We start from the raw sequence: 18,946 nt of genomic DNA on the forward strand, positions 1-18,946 counted from the left end.
ATAGGTTAAACACAAAGTAGCTAAGTATTCATATACTTGATGTAATTTTAACTTTCTTGTAGATTTATAGACAGGAAATGTTGGGGGGGAAGTAAAATGTATTTGTTTAAATAAACTTAAGCAAAAATGTCTTGATAATTTTTTCATAATTTTGTGATCCTTAGCTAAGGCATTTTTATCAGTCATTGACTTGCAACTGCAGAAGGAAACCCCAAGTGGATGAAACCTATTTGAATACAGTTTTTAAACATTACAATAATTGGTAGAGTAATTATTTTACACTGGAAGTACACTTTAATATTTTATATACTATCGTTGTTTAATCCATGCCATTTTGTGCTTTACAAAATGCGATTGCTACAGTACACTTGTATTGTAATCAGCAGCCGGCATTAACCTATAGTACTAATTAAATCATACAAAATCTAAAGATATGAACTGTGATATAAAAAAAATAAATAAAATAAATCTGCCGTCGGAAAATAGTAACCTTTTGCACTTATTTTGCATGTCTGTAATTGATCACACCAAAGAGCAGGCATGGAGAATTAAACTTATGATAAATAATTTTGTTACGCTTTACTATTCTGATTCTTTCTAACACCAGTATCTGCCTCTTGGCCTCTTAATTTCTTTTCTTCTTTTCTCTCTTTCAGCGTAAAGGGTAGAATGCAAATAGCTTTATTGTGCAGGATTTTAAGTTAAAGGGAATACAGTATGGTACTGTCCTGATCTCCCAGCATTGCTTAAGAGTCTTGTAAAAGTACAATACCAAAACATAGGAAGGTCCTTGAGACAGTAACCACAGTGTAATTTCATTAGCCTCACTGAAGGTTAGTATTTATGATTTTTGCGCTGGTAAAGGCAGATTAGAATCAGATTTCTGTGATTCCTCAGTATGACTCTAGATCATTTTAGACCAGCAATGATAATAATAAAAGAAATCCATGCAAGAAAATTATATAAGTAGCTGTATAGTTTAAGAAAAGTAAAATGCCTGTAGCAATTTCCAGGTACACTTAGAGCACAGTGTTAACAATAGCAGTGCCTTTTCAAGCTTGCAGATATACATTCAATAAATCGCTGCTTCCACCCATGTCATATTATACTACATGAAATCATCATCTATAACATGGTACCACTAAAACAGCAACTTGAACTTTTGGTGGTTATTTATTTGGTGCTAAAAATTCTTCTGACACCCCCCCACCCTCGGCCCCCGTGACACACACGCAGAAGCGCACAGAATTTTTCAGCATCTCATGCATAAAATACTGCATCACCGTAACTGCCAGTGTAGGACGAACGTGTGATGCCCAGCCAGACCCACTCAGTGGACCTCATTTCACTGTTTTACCCAATCTGTGTAAATAAACATGCAGCAACATCAACAGGGTTTTGGTGAAGACCGAGATGAGTGTACGGTCAGAGGAACAGCGCGTTCTCAGCATCGTCTACATTTGTGTTAGGTATTGCGCTTTTCATCTGTTGACTTTCATGGATTTAAAAAAATAAAGCTGCCCTACATTTAAAATGGATTAATTGGTGTCTTTGTTTACCCATAAATACATAGATATCCTCCAGATTTCATTAAAAAATTATTTGTTTTTAAAAAATCCATCTGAAATCTTTTTCTGCTAGCATGCCCGTACGATCATTCAAAGGGGAAAAAAGACTTTAAGTTTATATTCGTACCAAGGTTCAATTTTAAAATTAAACACAGCTAGCACGACAAAGCGGTCTGCTCATTCGCATTCTGCGAGTTTAGTTGCTTGCAGGTGACGTTTGCGCGTTTCTGGCACGGCGCTTTTGGGGCAGCGGGTCAGGTCGGCCAGCCTCGGCGGCAGCGCAGGGCGCGCTTCTTTCCGCGCTTCTTCCGCGCCCCGCTCGCAGCGATGCGCGCCCTGCCTTTGATCCGTGCCGCTGCCCTTCTTTGTTCTGCGGCCCTGCCCGACAGCGGCACGATTAACATGTCCTGGCTGCAGTTTTCCAGATTTCCAGTAGATGCCCCCAGAGACCATTAAACCTCTTGGACGTCTTCGGCTTCAAGCAAATGAAAGGCCAGTCTTTTTTCATTTTGCTTCTTGAAGTAACGTAATTGTTCAAAGGAAGCCTAAAATCGGCGTGGATGCAATGCAGAAAAACAAACTTACTCGTTTAATAATATATCATAATTTGTTAGGTGGTAAGGTTCAAAAGGTTTAGTGTAAACTAGTTTATTAATGTAGTAGGAACATACTGTTAACAGTTGGGTTTTATAACATAAGTCATGTACATTTAATTAGGTATCAGGTTTTGATGTTAATAGTAGAAATAAAGTAATCTTCGGTTATGTAAAACACGAGATGTTCTGTTTAACCTCTCATTGTACCTGCTGCTTGACGTCATAAAAAGCAGTATGAGAAGGATTTTGAAGATAGAGAATTTATAGTTTATCTCAAGATATCACAGAAAGTTTACTTCTGTCCCTGGCTTTACTCCTCTGTTTGAAAGCACAGTTTGTTGGAAAATAAGGAGGCTGGCATTTTCATCTGTAACTTTGATAACTGAAAACATTCAACTGAAACAATTTCAGAAATCGTTGCAGTGTCAAGCTCTCGTAGGTGTCACGAATACCATTCATCCCCATAACAGCATTCATTTCTAGCCCTATTTTATTGTTTGTGTGTGATCAGTCACTTGTGGCTTATATATTGCAGAAACTTAAGGAAACAATAGTATTATTATTTTGCGCTTTGCGTGTTTTCTGTTTTTAAGTATAACTGAGAGATAACTTCCATCTTCATGCCTCTAAAATTTGAATGGTTGTACAGTAGATAGCTTCATTGCTTGTGAATTGGTCAGTTATCTTTGCCTAAGAAAAAAAGGGTCTCTGTACTGTATGATTACTTCAGCACTATTTCATTTTCTTTATTAATTGGGATGGGATTTATTAAAAGAATATTGACACTAATTTTTAAAACTGACCTGTTTTACTCTATGTTTTGTTTCCCTGTATTGATTTGCTAATAATGCTGTCTTGTGGGGAAAATGTGCTTTGACTTCAAGTAAAATGCATCAGGAGCCAGGTTTTCTATTTATACGAATATTGGTACTGCGTTCAGTGAGTATGCAGAGAGTGTCAAAAATTAACTGAATGACGCTTTGTTTAGTCACTGTTAAGATCTTTTGGCAGTACTTTCTTGTTTACTTCTAATACATCTAATGACCTAATGCATACACACACATGTACACATCTATGGATTGCATGATATAAATAAATGTGTCTGCTCTACAGACTTTTATTCCACTGCTCTGAGTTATATTACTGTAGGATTCGGTCCTAAGCCTTTGGAAATTGGTAAAAATTTTTTACCTATATTCTTCAATATTTTTTTTTAGTTAGGATTTTAAAACAGAAAAAAGAAGGCATTCTATATACAGAGTAGAGAATACATTGTGCTGTATTAACATAGTATCTTTACAGTATTTTTAAGCTATATACTGTCCATCTGATATATGACAAATATAGCATATTCTGGCAAATTAAAATTTAAATGTTTAAAGATATTTCTCATTTACTTTTCCAATGTTGCAAATGTTTGCTGGTACAGAATAGTTGGATATTTTCCCTTGTCTGTGTGAACAATGTGTGCTTTTCAATCTCAAAACCCACCTACTTATATATTAAAGTTAAATTCAGTACTCTCCAGTCTAAATCATATCAGGAATTTGTAATATTTTTGCGTTCAGTTCTGGTACTAAAATGTAAAAAACACATATGAAGGACTAATGTGCCTCTGTGTAGTAATTAATAGATTTTATTTTAATCATATTAAATATGAAATAATATAGATTATTTACTACTGACATTGCACATTACTGTTTATTTCATTGACAGCTAGCTAAGAAGTTTTTTACATCATTTCGTCTTATTAGCGTTGTTTAAGAACTGCAGTAGCTCTTTTTAGGCTAGAAGTATTAGTCTCGTTAAGCTATTGCTTAGCATGAGGTCATCTGAATTTATTGCATACGCTATAAATTTCAGGTTTTAGAATTCCGTATTTATTTTAAAGCTGCTGAGAATTTGAAGTTAAGTGGATTTTAATTTAAAAAGACAGTCTTGAGAACCCTTTGGAAACTTAATGGAATATACAAAATAAAATGAACGCATCTGGGTCCTTGCCATTTTACTGGGACAAAGGTTTGTTTTCTCACACTAGATACCTGCGCCCGCCAACCTTTACATCTCTACTTTAGTGTTGCAGGCAGTCCCATTGGACTCATAGTTTTCACTGGGATAGGACACAATGATTGTTTCATGCCACATAAAAGAAATATTTTGATTATTTCCATAAATAACACCTCAAAAGACATATTACCTCTTGAGAATATTTGATTACACAACTTTTTGATATGTGTATCTTATCAGAGTTTATGAGTGAGTTAACTTTGATATAAATTCATCGTTGCATCATTTGATTTTAGAATTAGGGAGAAATTATCAAACTTCCGCATCAGTGAACCAGTTCCAGCTGAAGTTATATGCTAAACAGCAGCAAAATAATATCTAATGATTATGTTTCTGGCATAGCATTTGTTTGACGTTTTAAACCAAGCCATCATATCCTACAGCAAAACTATTTAACATATACATTGTTTTGACATGTGGAATGTGCCTCATTTTTCCCTGTGCACTGTTTTAAAGCAAACTAAGAGTTCATTGTGTTTTCATGAGCTAGTGTAAACATGGAGGGTTTCCCCCATCATTCAGCCTTTTTTACCAATACCAGCTGAAGAATACCAGTATATTTTTAACATGTTTTCAATATATATATTGGTATTTATTCATTGTTGCCACATTTACTTCCCTAGGGTATGACATTCATAATCGTATTTTAGCAGAATGCTTTTTGAGCAGAGGAAAAAATACCCTTTCCCCGCTGCTGAACTGCAGAGGTCTCTTCTTGAGAGCCGTTTTAGTTATCTGTACTTATTTGGCAAGGTGGAGAAGAGAATACAGGCTTAAAGGCTTAAAATCTATCTTTCTTATTCCCAGTAACAGGAATTCGTACAAGAAGAACATCTGCATAGACATGCTGCGACAGGGTTATCACAAGTCCTTCTCCGAGCTCTTCACTCTGATACAGAAGTGGAATGCCTTGAGGGAGGCTGCAGGGCCTGGGTCAGCCATATGGCAGCAGAAGTCCCTGGAGGAGCAGCCTGATAAGCTGGATCAGCTTTACCACTTCCTGACCAGGGCTGAGGCAGCCCAGCGAGCAGGTAAATGGGGGGATTGTGGGTAGCAGAGCAGCGGGAGCCGCAGCCGCCAATGCCTGGGGGAAGCTTCCAAATTGTTTCATGTATGAATTTGAAACGTTACTGCATCTTAGCACATTTCAGCCTTAGTCAACTAAGCGGTATTTATAGAATAAATGATTAGGAGCTGCAGATATCAGGAGAGGTTTTGTGAAGGAAAAAAAAAAAGGGAAAAGCATGTAGAGTGCATTATGATATCATCAGAAATGTTTGATGTGTTTATAGCTTTGATAACATCTCAATTATTTTCTCATAGTTTCATTATTTATTGTTTTTCTTTCTCTATTGATTTGAGTAGCTGGTTTTGTATTAGAAAAATTTAATAGGTGAAACACTGTTTCACACAGTAATAGTTTTATAAATCTGATTTTATTAAATACCCTGTCTGCTAACTGTGTTTGGATTTGTGACTGACTTAAAAAGGATTGTGAACGTGTCAAATAAAATGCAGCACACAGATGTAACATGCCACCTGTGAATTATTAGATATTAGTGAAGACATAACTCCAAATTACTGGATTTTCTCTATTGCCTACTATTTACTAAGCACTCATATTTATCGTTTCCTTTTACTATAAATAGTAACATAACTTACTCTGTCTCTCTCCTTTGGTATAATTGTAGGGATGGAGGCAGCTAAAGCTCTAACTGCAATGCTGTTTCATGTCTGAGCTGATTTCACTATAGTTGGCTTGTTTCAAGTTGCATTTTGATCATTACAAATATGAAAATCTACAATAAAGCTCATGAGTCTGGAGTCTAAGCTTTTTGACTTAAATTTAGAAACGGACAACTTCATTTAAAAAAGGAACAACAAAAAAAACCCTTTCAGTGCTTAAAAAATGTTCATTTAAAATGTTTATTTTATGTTTACTATGAAAGCCAAAGGTTGTGTTTCTTTATTTAATTCACTGTGATTCTAGGCAGGAAGTCTAGCCAGCCTGTGATTGGAAGGAATCTTCAGATTTGTCTGGAGCATGACTAAAACCTGAATAGGCACCCCTGTAGCTTGCAGGAACGCAAGAGAGAAGCTTGTGCTCAGCCTGCCCTGGCAGAAGTGCATTGCCAACACTTTGATGTTCGAAAAATAGTAGATATGTCTTATCTTGGTGGGCCTGTTTCCTGCAGCTGCTTGAGGAGAGCATTTTGACTCTCTTCAGTGCATGATATTTTTCAGTGTTACAAACTGACGTGTGACGACAGAGTTGGCAAACAGGCTCCCAGAGAGTCAGGGTGCTGCTGACAGTGCTGTTTCTGTCCCTGAAAGGCAGGGGCCCTTTCTCTCTCTGAATTCAGCATTCATTGTGTGATGGGCTCTATAAGTTCACAGAAACAAGACACCACCATTTGTCTGACTGATTGTATCTTGCCTCTAGGAGAGAATACGTCCCAACTTTGCCCATTAAAATTGTTTAAAATAAAAGAAAACAATGAGAATGTGCCAATAGAGCTGGCAAGCACATTTACTGAACTGCTAGATCAAGGTATAGTTAGTTTTGATTTTTTCACGAGTTTCAGTGAAAGCCTTTGCACAAATCTCTTGTTAGTTTTAAATGAGGCTTGAGTCACCTGGCGTGTGAAGGGGTGGACACTAATTCATGTTGCAGGTGTTAGAGATAGTAGTGCCGTGAAGATAATGTATGAATTATACGTCTCATCAAATACTCATTCAGTAGTTCCGCTAATCCAGTTACTCTCTGATTCTAATCAAATTGCTTGGGGCTCTGGCTTATGATCTCCTGACAACTCCAGTTGACACCATTTAAGAAGCGTTCAGCAGTTCTCCTCAGCTGCAACTTACCATGATGTAGCAGCCACAGCAGCAGCTGACCTGCATTTGCTCATCAGCCACCATAGTTCTAGTTTAAAAGGCTGAAAGTAAGCTTTGGGGTTGCAAATGGAGGGAGGTTTGTAGTGTGGTTGATGTTACTAACATTGGGCTAGCTGAAAATTTACCTGTCTCAGGTATGCTGTCCTAAGCTAAGAGTTGTGTTGAAGAAGAGAGTAGCTGGTGTATATCATGCAAAAAAAAAAAAAAAAAAAAAAAAAATCCTTCATGACTTGTAAGTTTTTTGATGAATTTAAGCTTTATGAAGGGGTTGTTTTTGAACCTGAAGTAGTAAGTGGAAAACAAAGCTTTGCTTACTGTGTCAGTAAGTAATTTTCTTATTTGTTATTTAATATTTCTCACCTGATATTTTTGTATTGTACAGTGTTGCTGTGTTAATTGTGAATATAACTTAGAGCTGTTTCTCCTAAGTATAGAGTTTTATGGCTGTTACCACAGCGGACAGAGGAAGCTAGGTATTCATTCTTTTTGCATATTCATTGGTGGAATATGTTAATGTTTTCATTTTTTTGATAACTTGTAGTTGTAGGACACTGTAATGCTGGACATAAATTGTTTGCTTTAATAGAATCAGCACCATCCATCACAATGTGGAGGTTGATATCAATGACCAATTATTTTTCTTTCCGTTGGGATGGAAAATAGTAACACTTTGTTTACCCACATTACATTGTACAGACTGTTTACCTTTACATATGCCAATGAATGTTCTCTCTATTTTCATTTTCAGTGGAACATTTTGGTTGAACTTCAAATCATACAGGAGTCTTTTCTTTTTTTTTTTTAATTGGCTATTACTAATATTATACTGTGTGTAAAGAAAATATCTTTTTTCTGTCCAACTTAATTGCATTGTCATTGTTTTTGAATACTTCTCAAGTATTTAAAAATAGAGAGCTAACATTAATCCTTACAGCTTCTCAGAAAAATAGCTGACACAGTTACGCTGTCCTAGGTGTGGCTTTGTCCCTCAAACCCTGGCAGGAATATTGGCAATACTGGACTGCATTCCTTTAGGCCTTTTTTGATGCAAATAATGTAAATGCTTCTGACTTCAAAACTGAGTTGTTTCTAATTATTCCTTAATCTTCCTTCATTATCATGGACTAACCTCTATTTTTACTAGTTCTGGTCTCAGTAGATTAAAAAAAAAAAGGAGATATTGTAGCTGTTTAAATATGTATGGTTGTAGGGGTTTGTTACAGAAGAATGCAGGATAAATGCCAAAGCAATGTATCTACATAGCTCAGCATTTGATATATACAGTTGTTTCTTGGCATGTGTATGAAAATGTTGGGTTTTTTTCCAAAAAGAAAGTTATATTTTGGGCCGTGGAATGGCCTGTCCGATTGCTTTCTTGCCTGCCTGATTGTACTGCTCAGAAAAGGTATAATTGTCCTTGAAAGGTATAATACAGTGCTGGCAGGTTGTTGTTGCTATCCCTTTGAAGAGCCTAGCTCCTACTCAGTGCTGTTCTGGGAGTTAGCAGGAGGGACAGTTTGAAGCCACAGTCCATCCTTGTCTGACATTGAGGGTTGCTAACTAAATATCCTTTGGCTGCTCATACCCTGTGAACAAATGATAGCCATACTCTACAGAGGTGTGCCAGCTGAACAGAATTCTTTTTGTCCGTTTTGTCTGTCTAAGACCAGACAAAATTTGACTTCTGTATCTGTTATGAGGAAGAAGTAGGAACAAAGGATATACAACTAAGAAGTCTTTTACTTATATTTTGAAATTTTTGAACAGCACCCAGTGCAACGTGTGCCTGAGAGAACAATTCATTGTAAAGATAAAGCTGCTATTCCTCAAAAATATTTAAAAGTTAAATTAAGCTAGTATTTGCACAGATTTTACCATGTGAATCTAACTGATTCTTTAAATCACTACTTGGCTGCTACAGTCTGTCTTATTGTTTTAAAATGCATTGCTGATTTACTTGTTGGGTCTGTATGCTGGTTAGGATAAACCACTTCTCAAATAATCTCATCAAAGTATTGTGTAACTACTTTTAGTTACTTTAGTTAGCACTGAACCTGCCAGAAGAATGATTGATAGTATGCAGATTATACTGTAAAACATCAATCCTGTGTTTTAGACTGAGACCAGCCTCTCAGTGGTAGCGTGCCAAATTACAGGTCACCTGTCCCAGTATTGTTTCAGAAGGGCTTAAAAAGCATTGCTCTTTGTTGAATTACGTATTATTTCATCAGAGTTACATACTAAATGTAGGCTTGAACCCTAAGACTAGCAGAGGCCTTGAAGAGCTCCTAAGATCAGTGCTTGTTAGAGTGAGCTGGTTTGCTTATATTGTACAAGTTGAAGGTGATACAAGGCAAGTTGTAGCTCAAGAACAATTAAACGGAGATGTGTCTCTGCCATTGGCTCTACTTTGCAAGAGCAGGGGAGCAAAACCAGGGAAAATGCCACAGTCCAGTGACTGCAAGGTGTATTGAGCAGTCAGAACTATAGTGGCACATCACTGTGTTTACCATGCCAAAGCATGGAACCTATACTCGGGTATGCACATGCCTTCAAAGGGGTGTCCTGGTTTGAGGTAAGACAGAACCAATTTTCTGTTCAGTAATTTTACTTTTCAGTTAGGCCTCTTCTAACCGCAAGGGGCAAGACACCACTTATTAGTTGATCATTGGGGCAGCTGGTGGAGAGTAGGAGTTAAGACCTGGAAGCTGTTGCCTTTCTTAGATTCCATCTGCTCCTGGTTCCTGACCCCATGCAACCTTTGTGTTATGCTAAATGCTGAATCTGTGCATGTGCTGCAGGCTGCTGACCCTTGTTGTAGAGAATATCAGACACACAGAATTAGAAGGAAGTGCTAACTTGGCTTTTTTTCCTCACTTCAGTGTGGAGAAAACTTCTGACAGTATGAGTTATCATTTGTTGTTGTTGTAAAAGATGACTTTTCATAAAGTATGTAAAGAAAGCTTGAGTATTTGATGTGCTTGCACTGGAAAAATCTTTCTTTGTCTGAGGTATTTAAGGTTGAAAACAGAGTTTAGTGTTTTACAGTGAAAAGCTTTTCTGTAAGATTTCACGCTTATGCCTTAGGCAGGGCTAGAAACATTGCAATAACAATTTTACCCATGCTATTTTGGAGAAAAAAAAAAGGAAAGCAATTATGCATTAAAAAAGAAAAAGGGTAAACATACCAAAACCTCTTTTAATATTCACTTGGAGGAGGAGTAGTTTTGTTTGGTTTTGGGGGGATGGGGAAAGGAACACTGTTTTATTTTCTAAGCAGGTTTATTCTTCTCCACTTAGCGTTGTATCACAGGGAAAAAACAGCAGTATTTGCTAGAGACCTATGGAGGAGTTTAGTATTTTTGTAATTATCTTACAAAGAGTGAAGTGATTCTGCCCAGGAAAGAAGTCACCCTTCTCAAAATATAGACAACTGTAGAACTATAATTGGCTTCAACAGAAGCAGCATTTCTTAGAAAATTTCAGCAGTGTGCTTTCGTTGCAATGGCTTGGAGCTCTCCATTAGTATCCCAGATTACCAGTTAATTGCCTTGTATTGTTATCATTAGATAGCTTTATCCTTACTTGGCAAAATTACATCCTGACTGTTTCCTTAGCATCTTTGTATAGATTCTACTTTCGTATGAATATATGAAAGTATATTCCAGTTCACTGAATATACCACTCTTTATGTACCTAGTGGTGTTGGGAGGGGTGTGCTCAGTGTACACCCTGCCCCATGATATCTAGGAAACAGAGGCTTTGTCTGAAACTTGATGGTGTCACCATGCTACACCACAGCAACCTTTCTTCATTTGTGTGTGAGTTTAGCTTATGCATGAACTTTCTGGAAAAAGGAATGATTGGGTGGTCCTCTACCTGTAGGTCTGGAGGCATGATTGTCCTGAGCGAGCAAATGGGACTGGTTCTTTGCTGCGTGTGGGTCCAGATGGAAATTGATGGCAGCACCATATTCTGTTAATGTTCATTCTTCCTTTTGGCCCAATGGCCTCCATCCTGTGTGAATTCTTCACAGCATCAGATATGTTGGTATTAAGTCACTGGTATTGGTATCTCTGTCAAAAGAAAAATTAAACTTCCAGTATCGATGTCTTATTGTGACATCAAAAAATGAATCCTAGTGACTTAGTTGATCTTAGACCACTCCTTTATACATCTTCAGGGGCGAATGGTCAGTTATATTCAAGTCATACTTGCTAAAAACAGCTAACTGAATGGGAAGGTGAGTGTTACCAGCTGTTGAAAAATTTCCATATGGCCGCCTTCTGCCAGGAACAAATGGCTGATTGGTGATTTTTTGAGTGGAAAATATTGAAACATAAATGGATGTTGAAAAATTGCTTTCTGATGCCTGTATTTTAAAAATAAGTTCTATTTTCCATTAACAAGAACAGCAGCCTCTTTCTTTTCTCCATTAAGGAAAATACCAAGCCAGAATCTTTTGTTGTCTTCACCTGTTCTCTAAAGACCATTTCTGTACTTCTTTCCTTCTTCCAATCCATCCTGTCATGAAGGAGACATACAGAAGTAGCAGCAGTTGTAATTAAATTACAGTAGTATGGTTTGGGGATCTTCTATATGTTTCTTTTTCTCTCATTTAGCTCTGTTGGGGTTTTCATACTCAAACTCTGCCGCACTGGCCCTGTACATTCACTACTTAGTAGTTGTCTAGCTGAAGACGACAAACACGCAGACCATGGATCTGAATGTTCCTCTGTTCCATGCACACCTTTGCTTGTCAAGGGAAGAGTTCCTGAGAAGAGCGCAAGAACAAAGTGGGCCAGTTGGGACTATGGCTTGAGCATAAGAATGAGAGATCCTACTTTACACTTGAGATGTACCTGAAGAGATCCTGATGCAGAGCAGGCAATGCTATGTGTGTTTAATATATGGGGCTTAACGTTTAAGCTTGAGTCAAAGGGATTTTTTCGAAATCTGTTTAACAAAAAGATCTCAGCAAGGTTTGATAGGGATATTTTCCTTTTGAACATAGATACCCAATTTCAAAGTTGTTTGCCATTGCAAAGGACAATGAAGGCAAAATATTTTGAAAAGTTCAGATCAAAGTTAAAGAAGTCCATTTTCTGTTACTTTTATTCTGTGACCAAAAACATAAAACCACTAAAATATTATAAAACAAGTACTGCAACATAGCATGACTTGAAATTTGTTTTCTGCTTAACTTTTGTGAAATCTTCCTGCCTGCAATTTGGCATTGGAAGAAATGTTCTGTTGGATAACTAATGCATGTGTTCTTAGCCCTGCTTTAGATCTTCAGTTAAGTCCAAAACTCTGAACTATCTGGCCTCACCATCTATGCCATCAACTTCTGTTCGTTCTGTGTAGCTGCCGTTTTGGGTGAATGTTTGTCTTTACAGTATTCTCACAATCCTGTGACTTAAATGTTCTGGAAGACCTGAATTTAGTTTCCAATGTTTTATGAAATTAATGTAATTTTTGAGAGATTAATGGGATCAGCCTTTCAGTCTTTATCTATGTGCTTCTTTCATTGTTTCTTATTTAAAAACAGGAATTTGTCTTGCAGGAACCGTTTTACAATTGCGTGTGTGATTCAGACTTCTCTTTCTGTTGATTTGGTGTCACATTCCAGTGCCATCATTCCCCCACTGATAAGTAGTGCAGACCATTATTTTTTTTTGTATCACAGATAGATAAAGACGATTTTTTGTCCTGGCTTGAGGTAAAACAGAACCAATTTTCTTTTCAGTAACTTTACTTTTCAGCTAAGCCTCTTCTAATTAACTGAACTCGCTGAAATTAACAGCATGTTTTTCAGACAGGGTCCACTTCTAGCAGAGTTAAGGCCTGACGTTTATAACTAATACCAAGGCATGGTATGCAGAGAGGCTCCCGTTTGTACTTAATTGCTGTAACAACCAAGGTTGGCTTACTTCGTTGTTTGCCCCATTGGAGGGTTGGAAGTGGAAAAGCCTGCGGGGAGGAGTGGACAGGACAGGTGACCCAAAACCGACCAATGGGGTATTCCATCCCATCTGCATCCTGCTCAGGATAAAAGCTGAGGGATGAAAGGGGTCAGCTCTTCCTCTTCAGTGCTCAGTGTCTGAGGAGGCATCTGTCTGTTTGGCTGCCTTTGATCCCAATCCGTGTGTTCCCGAGTTCAACTCCTGTCTGTTGCTGAGTCTGGTCTGGGACTTTCCCAGTGGCTGCCGGTGACATGATCGTCATCCTGGGAGCTCGATATGGTTTTGTATATATTGTATATATTTAATTATTTTCTTATTAATATTATCATCTTTTCTTTTTGTTATTAGTATTTCATTAAAGTAGTTTAGTTTCTTTTCAACTCATAAGTCTTTCTCTCTCGTTCTTTTCTCCCTGAAGGGAGAGGTTGGTGCGAGCATCTGTTGTTCGTTTTAGTGGCCAGCCCAAACCACGACACTTGTCTACATGCATTCCGTTATCAGTTGCAGAGAACTTACTATACAAAAGCTGAGAGGTCAAAGCTTTAACACCTGAACTACCTATGGAAGATTTTATGGAAGATAATATTTACCTATTCTAATATTTTTCTTCTCCTGGGGAGGTAAAAGCTTACTTTTGCTAAGTCTGACATACAAGCTTTACCACTGTCAGAATAATCTCAAATAATTTCTGGATTTGTAAATCGGACTTTGAATCCAGAAGACAATACGGCTTCTGAAAGTCTATCTTTTGGGGTTTACTTTATGACCAGTGTATCTGGTCAGCCACTGTCCAAGACAATTACAGAGAAATGGTTGTCTTTGTGCGCTTCTCATTGTTATTCACCAGCAGGATAGTCATCAGAGGGTCACATTAAAGTTCATTCAATCAAAGCTGTGGCAGTAGCAATAGTCCGCCTCGGGTCAGTTCCATCTCTTGAGGTTTGTAGGGCACTACCTGAAGTTATTTGCGTAATTTTATGTAGCGTTCGCGCCTTGATACTTTGTAGCAAGGATTTCAAAGGCAGCAAATCTGTATCTAGTGTTCTACCCCAATGACAATCTGGTTATCCTTCCCTTTGCTGTGTTATTGTAACCATCTGTATGTATCCTGTGGTATCTTCTAAGTTAGTTTTCACTTAGCTGTAATCTGTGTATAATGCGTATTGTTATCTTTATGTTAGTGGTTATAATTAGGTTTTGTATTTCTCTGTTCATGTGGCTATTTGTTTATGTACTTGCAATAGTCATGGGAACCTCTGCCTTTTTACTTTAGAGATAATCTTTAAAAATACTCCCTTGTGCTGCAATAGATGTTTAAGTTGCGATGAGGTAAATCGCAGCCAAGAATTTTCTACTTTTTTCCATTGAGAGTAAAGGGACCCTGGGTAACCCATACCTATATCTAAATTGGTTAGTTTGCATTAATCCCAACTACGTCTTGACTTGTTTTATCTGTACATAGTATAGATGGGCATATATATATATCTGTGTGCACACAGATAGATAGATAGTTGTATATTAAGACCAAATCAGTTCTTTTACTTCCATTCCAGTATCATTTGCGGAGAATTTTATGAGGCTATTTTACTAAAATAGTCTTAATTTCTAATGTATGAGTAAGTTTTTTATATGATGTACACTCCTAGATATTCTGAAGAAGAGGTACCTAGGAGGTACGTTTGCAGTCTTGAGGGGGAACAAAAGGCATGAAAACTCACAGCCGTGAAGAATGTTTTCATTAGGAATAGATGAAGTCTATATATTGATAATTATTCCTCTCAAAGCCAAATTTCTAAACCTAAGCTGACGTTTGGGCATCAAACCTTATATGCAAATGAGATGATAATCTAGTTGTAATTTCTGGGGTATTTCTATTTAGGTGATGCTAAAGAGATTGTGAAACGTTCTTATTCTTGGAAGGGGTGTTATCTTATTTAAAATACTATAAATGGAAATGTATATTACACAAACTGGTTCAAAAAAAAATCATAATTTTATATATCTTAATGGGAATTATTAAAACGGTAGAAATATAAGGTACCATTTCATGGAGGAAAACATCTGAGAAAATAAATAGGAAAGCAAAATAGTAAATAAAAAAGCAAAAGCAACAAAAAAGTATCACTGACCATTAGAGGAATGAACTTGCAAATCAAAAGACACAACTAAAGAGCGTTCAAGAATGAAGAAAAGACATTTCAGAAAATTTTAAGCAGGGAAAATTCAGACAGTGTTCTCAAATGGCCAAGATTAGATAAAAATGGAGAAGAAACAAATACTAGGTAAACCTTTTGAAAACTGCAGACATGATTAGGTGATAGCAGGATTGGTTCAGAAGACAGAATAAAGTTCTTATGGTGTTGTGCAACGCACTGGAGAGTTTTATCAAGATGTTTGGAAGTCAAAGAACTTAGTCATGACAACAGACAGAATGAGAGATTTGTATTACTTCCTATTGGACCATACCTAACTTGTCACTTTTAATTTTGAGACAAAACATACTAGAGATAAGGCTGAGGAAACACCCTCTTGTGTGGTTTAGTGATCCATTCAGCATACTTCTTTGGTAATTGCGGCTGTTTGTTCCAAACAATGCAAGTGGCTCACATATGTGATAGAATTTACAGTTTAGAAATTAGTCCTCTTTGAAAGTTTGATTTTCGCCAATTCTTCCTGCAGGTAATAGTAATAAAATAAATAAATAAAATTTAACTGCATCTTTTGATCGAAGTGTTTTGCTATGATATCACAGTTTTGAAACAAGAAAAGATCTGGGCTTTGAGAGAGATCTTACCTGTGTTGAAATCGGGTATTTTTCCCAGTTGATTTCTGTGTGGTGCTCCATACCCAGGAGTAAGAGGGTTGGGTGTTTTTTTTTTTTCTTTTGCCCCTTTTCTCTCTTTGTTGAGCAAAGCTTACAAATTGCAGAACTGCCGAAAGCAAAGCAGTTCTGTGCACACATCTAGCTTAACCAAACAGTCTCTTACCTGCTGCAAGACTTGTGGTTCTTAACTCCTTCTTTACCCAACTATGTGAAAATTCTTTCAAGAACTGGCTGTTTATCTTACATTCATTTAATGGCCACAAACGCAGTAAGGAGCTCACCCAAACTGCAATGGAATTTTAACTTATTATTCCCGCTCGCATCTGATTTGAGCAGAGTTTGGCAAGAAAATTCATTTAGTTTAGCCAGCAATAAATTTAGCGGTGAAACATACAGGTTCATACTGTACTTTATTATCTCATAGATACTTCAGCATCATGTAGGGAATATATATTTCAAATCCCCCTTAGGGAGAAGCGGTATGGTAAGAGTTGTCAGGTAAGTTTTAGGTCTTTACTCCAAGTTAATACAGTTTTGGAATAATCAAAAGAGGATTTTTTGTGGATTTCTTTTTAAAAGGCGCTTTTCTGTGTGAAATAACTCTGTAGAAGCTCTCATTCTGTAATTTTAAATTGTGAATAATATGTTTGTTGATAATTTTGTAATGCAACTTAGATTTGGGACTTGCAGTGTTTTTATGAATTTTATGGATAGTGTGTGTTCATTTAGCTGTCTGAGATTATGATAAAGAGTGGGAACTGAATGTGTTTTTTCTTCAGATCATAAACGAGATCTCTGAGTCTCCCCTGCTTTCCACCCTTGATCTGAGAGCAATACCTTGGTGAACTGTCTTTTTAAGGGCAAGATGTGAGACTTGGACAATTAATTTGTCCTTAATTTCTAAGAGTGACTGTTAGTAAAAATGGAAATGTACATGAAAACTCAAAGCCTTTTTTTTTGAACTACTAAAATGGTATGAATTAATGGATTGTGTTTGCTGAGTGTTTTGTTTGGTTCATCTCCATCACTGCAGTTGCTATCTTAGACCTGTTTTGAAAGGTCTCAGTGGCTCAGGCAAATTGCAACAGTTTTAAAACTTATTTTAGCAAAACCACAATAAATTGCTCTCACTTCTGTATGCAAAACCAAATTTCCATTCAATAAAACATGGGTAAGTTTTTGATTCTGCCTAATTTATGAGGCTATAATTTTCCCCTTATTGCATTCCTTTGAATGGACATGTAGGAAAACTTGGTGGTACTTGAGTGGTGGAAATATACAGCAATAACCATATAATGAAAATGAAGAACTATTTATATGTAAGGTAGATGTATATTGCTGTAATATGTAAGATTTCTGAAAGCTGATGATAATCTAATATTTTTGTTGTAATTTTTGTTTTTAAAGGGCACTATGAAGAGGTGTACGATAACCAACTTAACTTGGCCTACTGTTTCAATGACCCTGAGGAAAAATGGTTAAGTAATTACTTCTATGAGCAATGCTTTAACACCGCTCAACTAGTAAAAATTGATGGTGGGAAAAGAGAAGCACATGCGCATGCGAATATGGGCCTCATCCATGAAGAACAAGGTAAGTCGCTGAGATCATAAAGCTACATGGTATCAGCACTGAGACAGTCATATTTGGCAATTTGTATTTCATCACAAGGCACAGTATTTCAATGTAAAACTAATTTGCAACCATAACCTAAAAGAAGTTTTATAACTGTTGCAATTTTAATTTTTGGAGCAGCAAATAGAAAGACAAAGTCTGTAATTATTCACAGACCTGTTTCCTCTTTTGACATTCCATCTGCAGTTGAAAGTACTCAGTCAGATGAAAAACAAAACACAAGTTTAAAGGAAGCATTTGTTTAGCACAAAGGTTCTTTGGGTTTGACCTTATTTCCTTTTGCTTCTTTTTGACAAGACACTGGTAATGCTGCCTCAGGCCACAGGTGTTTGAGTAGGATGGCAGTTGTAGTTGCCGAAACTGGGTCGATTTAAATGAGGTATGGGCATGTACTTCAGTTTAATCCTGCCTCCAATTTACACTCAGATAAAACAGCCTGTATTTTTGTGTTCTTTTAAAAAAAATACCTTCTGGTTCTCCTGCCTGAAAATGACACCCTGTTTGTTTGTATGTGACTGCCACATTGGCGTTTGTCTTCAGATTTATACCTTACCACAAGCACCATTTCTCCATTCATGTATCTGTATTGTCAAAGTGTGAGTCTCTGAAATTAGAAAAGATATTAATAGAAGTAACTAGAATTATAGAACAGCCCAGGCTGGACGGGACCTCGAAAGATTGTTTGGCCCAACCTCTAATGGGAAAGGGAGCCTAGATGAGATCATTTTAGCACCTTGTCCAATTGCAACTTGAAAACCTCCAACGATGGGGACTCTACCACATCCCTGGGGAGGATTTTTCCAGTGAACAATTGTTCTCACTGTAAAAGATATTACTTCCTTATATCAAGATGAACCTTATTTCTATATTTAAAAACATACGTTACCTCTCATGGTGGAGGGGTTTGTGCATGCGTGTAGCATTCTGTGTATAAAAAAGGTGTTTTCCTGTTTGTATAAAATCCTTTCATGTTTTGGGAAGACAAGCAATGAGTGAGCCTCAAGTAACTGAATAAAACCTATCTTCCGGTTCTAATTCCCAAGCATGCTGGATGCCTAAGCATTGCTTCAAATATGTGCGATTCGAATAGTCGTTATGTTTTTGGTTTTAAGTTTGACTTTGTGGGTTGAAACCATTCCAATTTTGAGCTCAGCTTGTGGCTGGTTTCTCAAATAGAATGGCTCCTCTCAGAAAAAAAAGAAGATTCACAGAAATTGAAATATTTTGTGGAAATAGTGTAATTCCAGTAAATGTGTGACAGAATCGATGTGTTTTGAAAGATGACCTAATTTCCCAGCAAAAATCTGGTCATAAAACCAGCAGCTGGTTTTTTTTTTTGTGGTGTTTTTTTTTTAATTGAAAGGTTATTGTCCTGGTTTTCCCCATGTTTTT

The 18,946-nt window shown here is 36.9% G+C and overlaps 1 protein-coding gene across 13 annotated transcripts in view; it reads left to right on the forward strand.

The window, feature by feature from the left end:
* The window catches only part of TTC29 (tetratricopeptide repeat domain 29), a 279,336-nt gene that overhangs the window by 159,535 nt on the left and 100,855 nt on the right, over positions 1-18,946 (forward strand). For all 13 annotated transcript variants that reach the window (XM_074588974.1, XM_074588976.1, XM_074588977.1 and 10 more), the window contains 2 exons: positions 5,039-5,262; positions 17,327-17,512. In XM_074588974.1, the coding sequence (XP_074445075.1) occupies positions 5,039-5,262; positions 17,327-17,512 (410 nt within the window). The remainder of the gene's footprint in view (positions 1-5,038; positions 5,263-17,326; positions 17,513-18,946) is intronic.

Source organism: Larus michahellis, chromosome 5, assembly GCF_964199755.1.
Source record: "Larus michahellis chromosome 5, bLarMic1.1, whole genome shotgun sequence".
NCBI lineage: Eukaryota > Metazoa > Chordata > Aves > Charadriiformes > Laridae > Larus > Larus michahellis.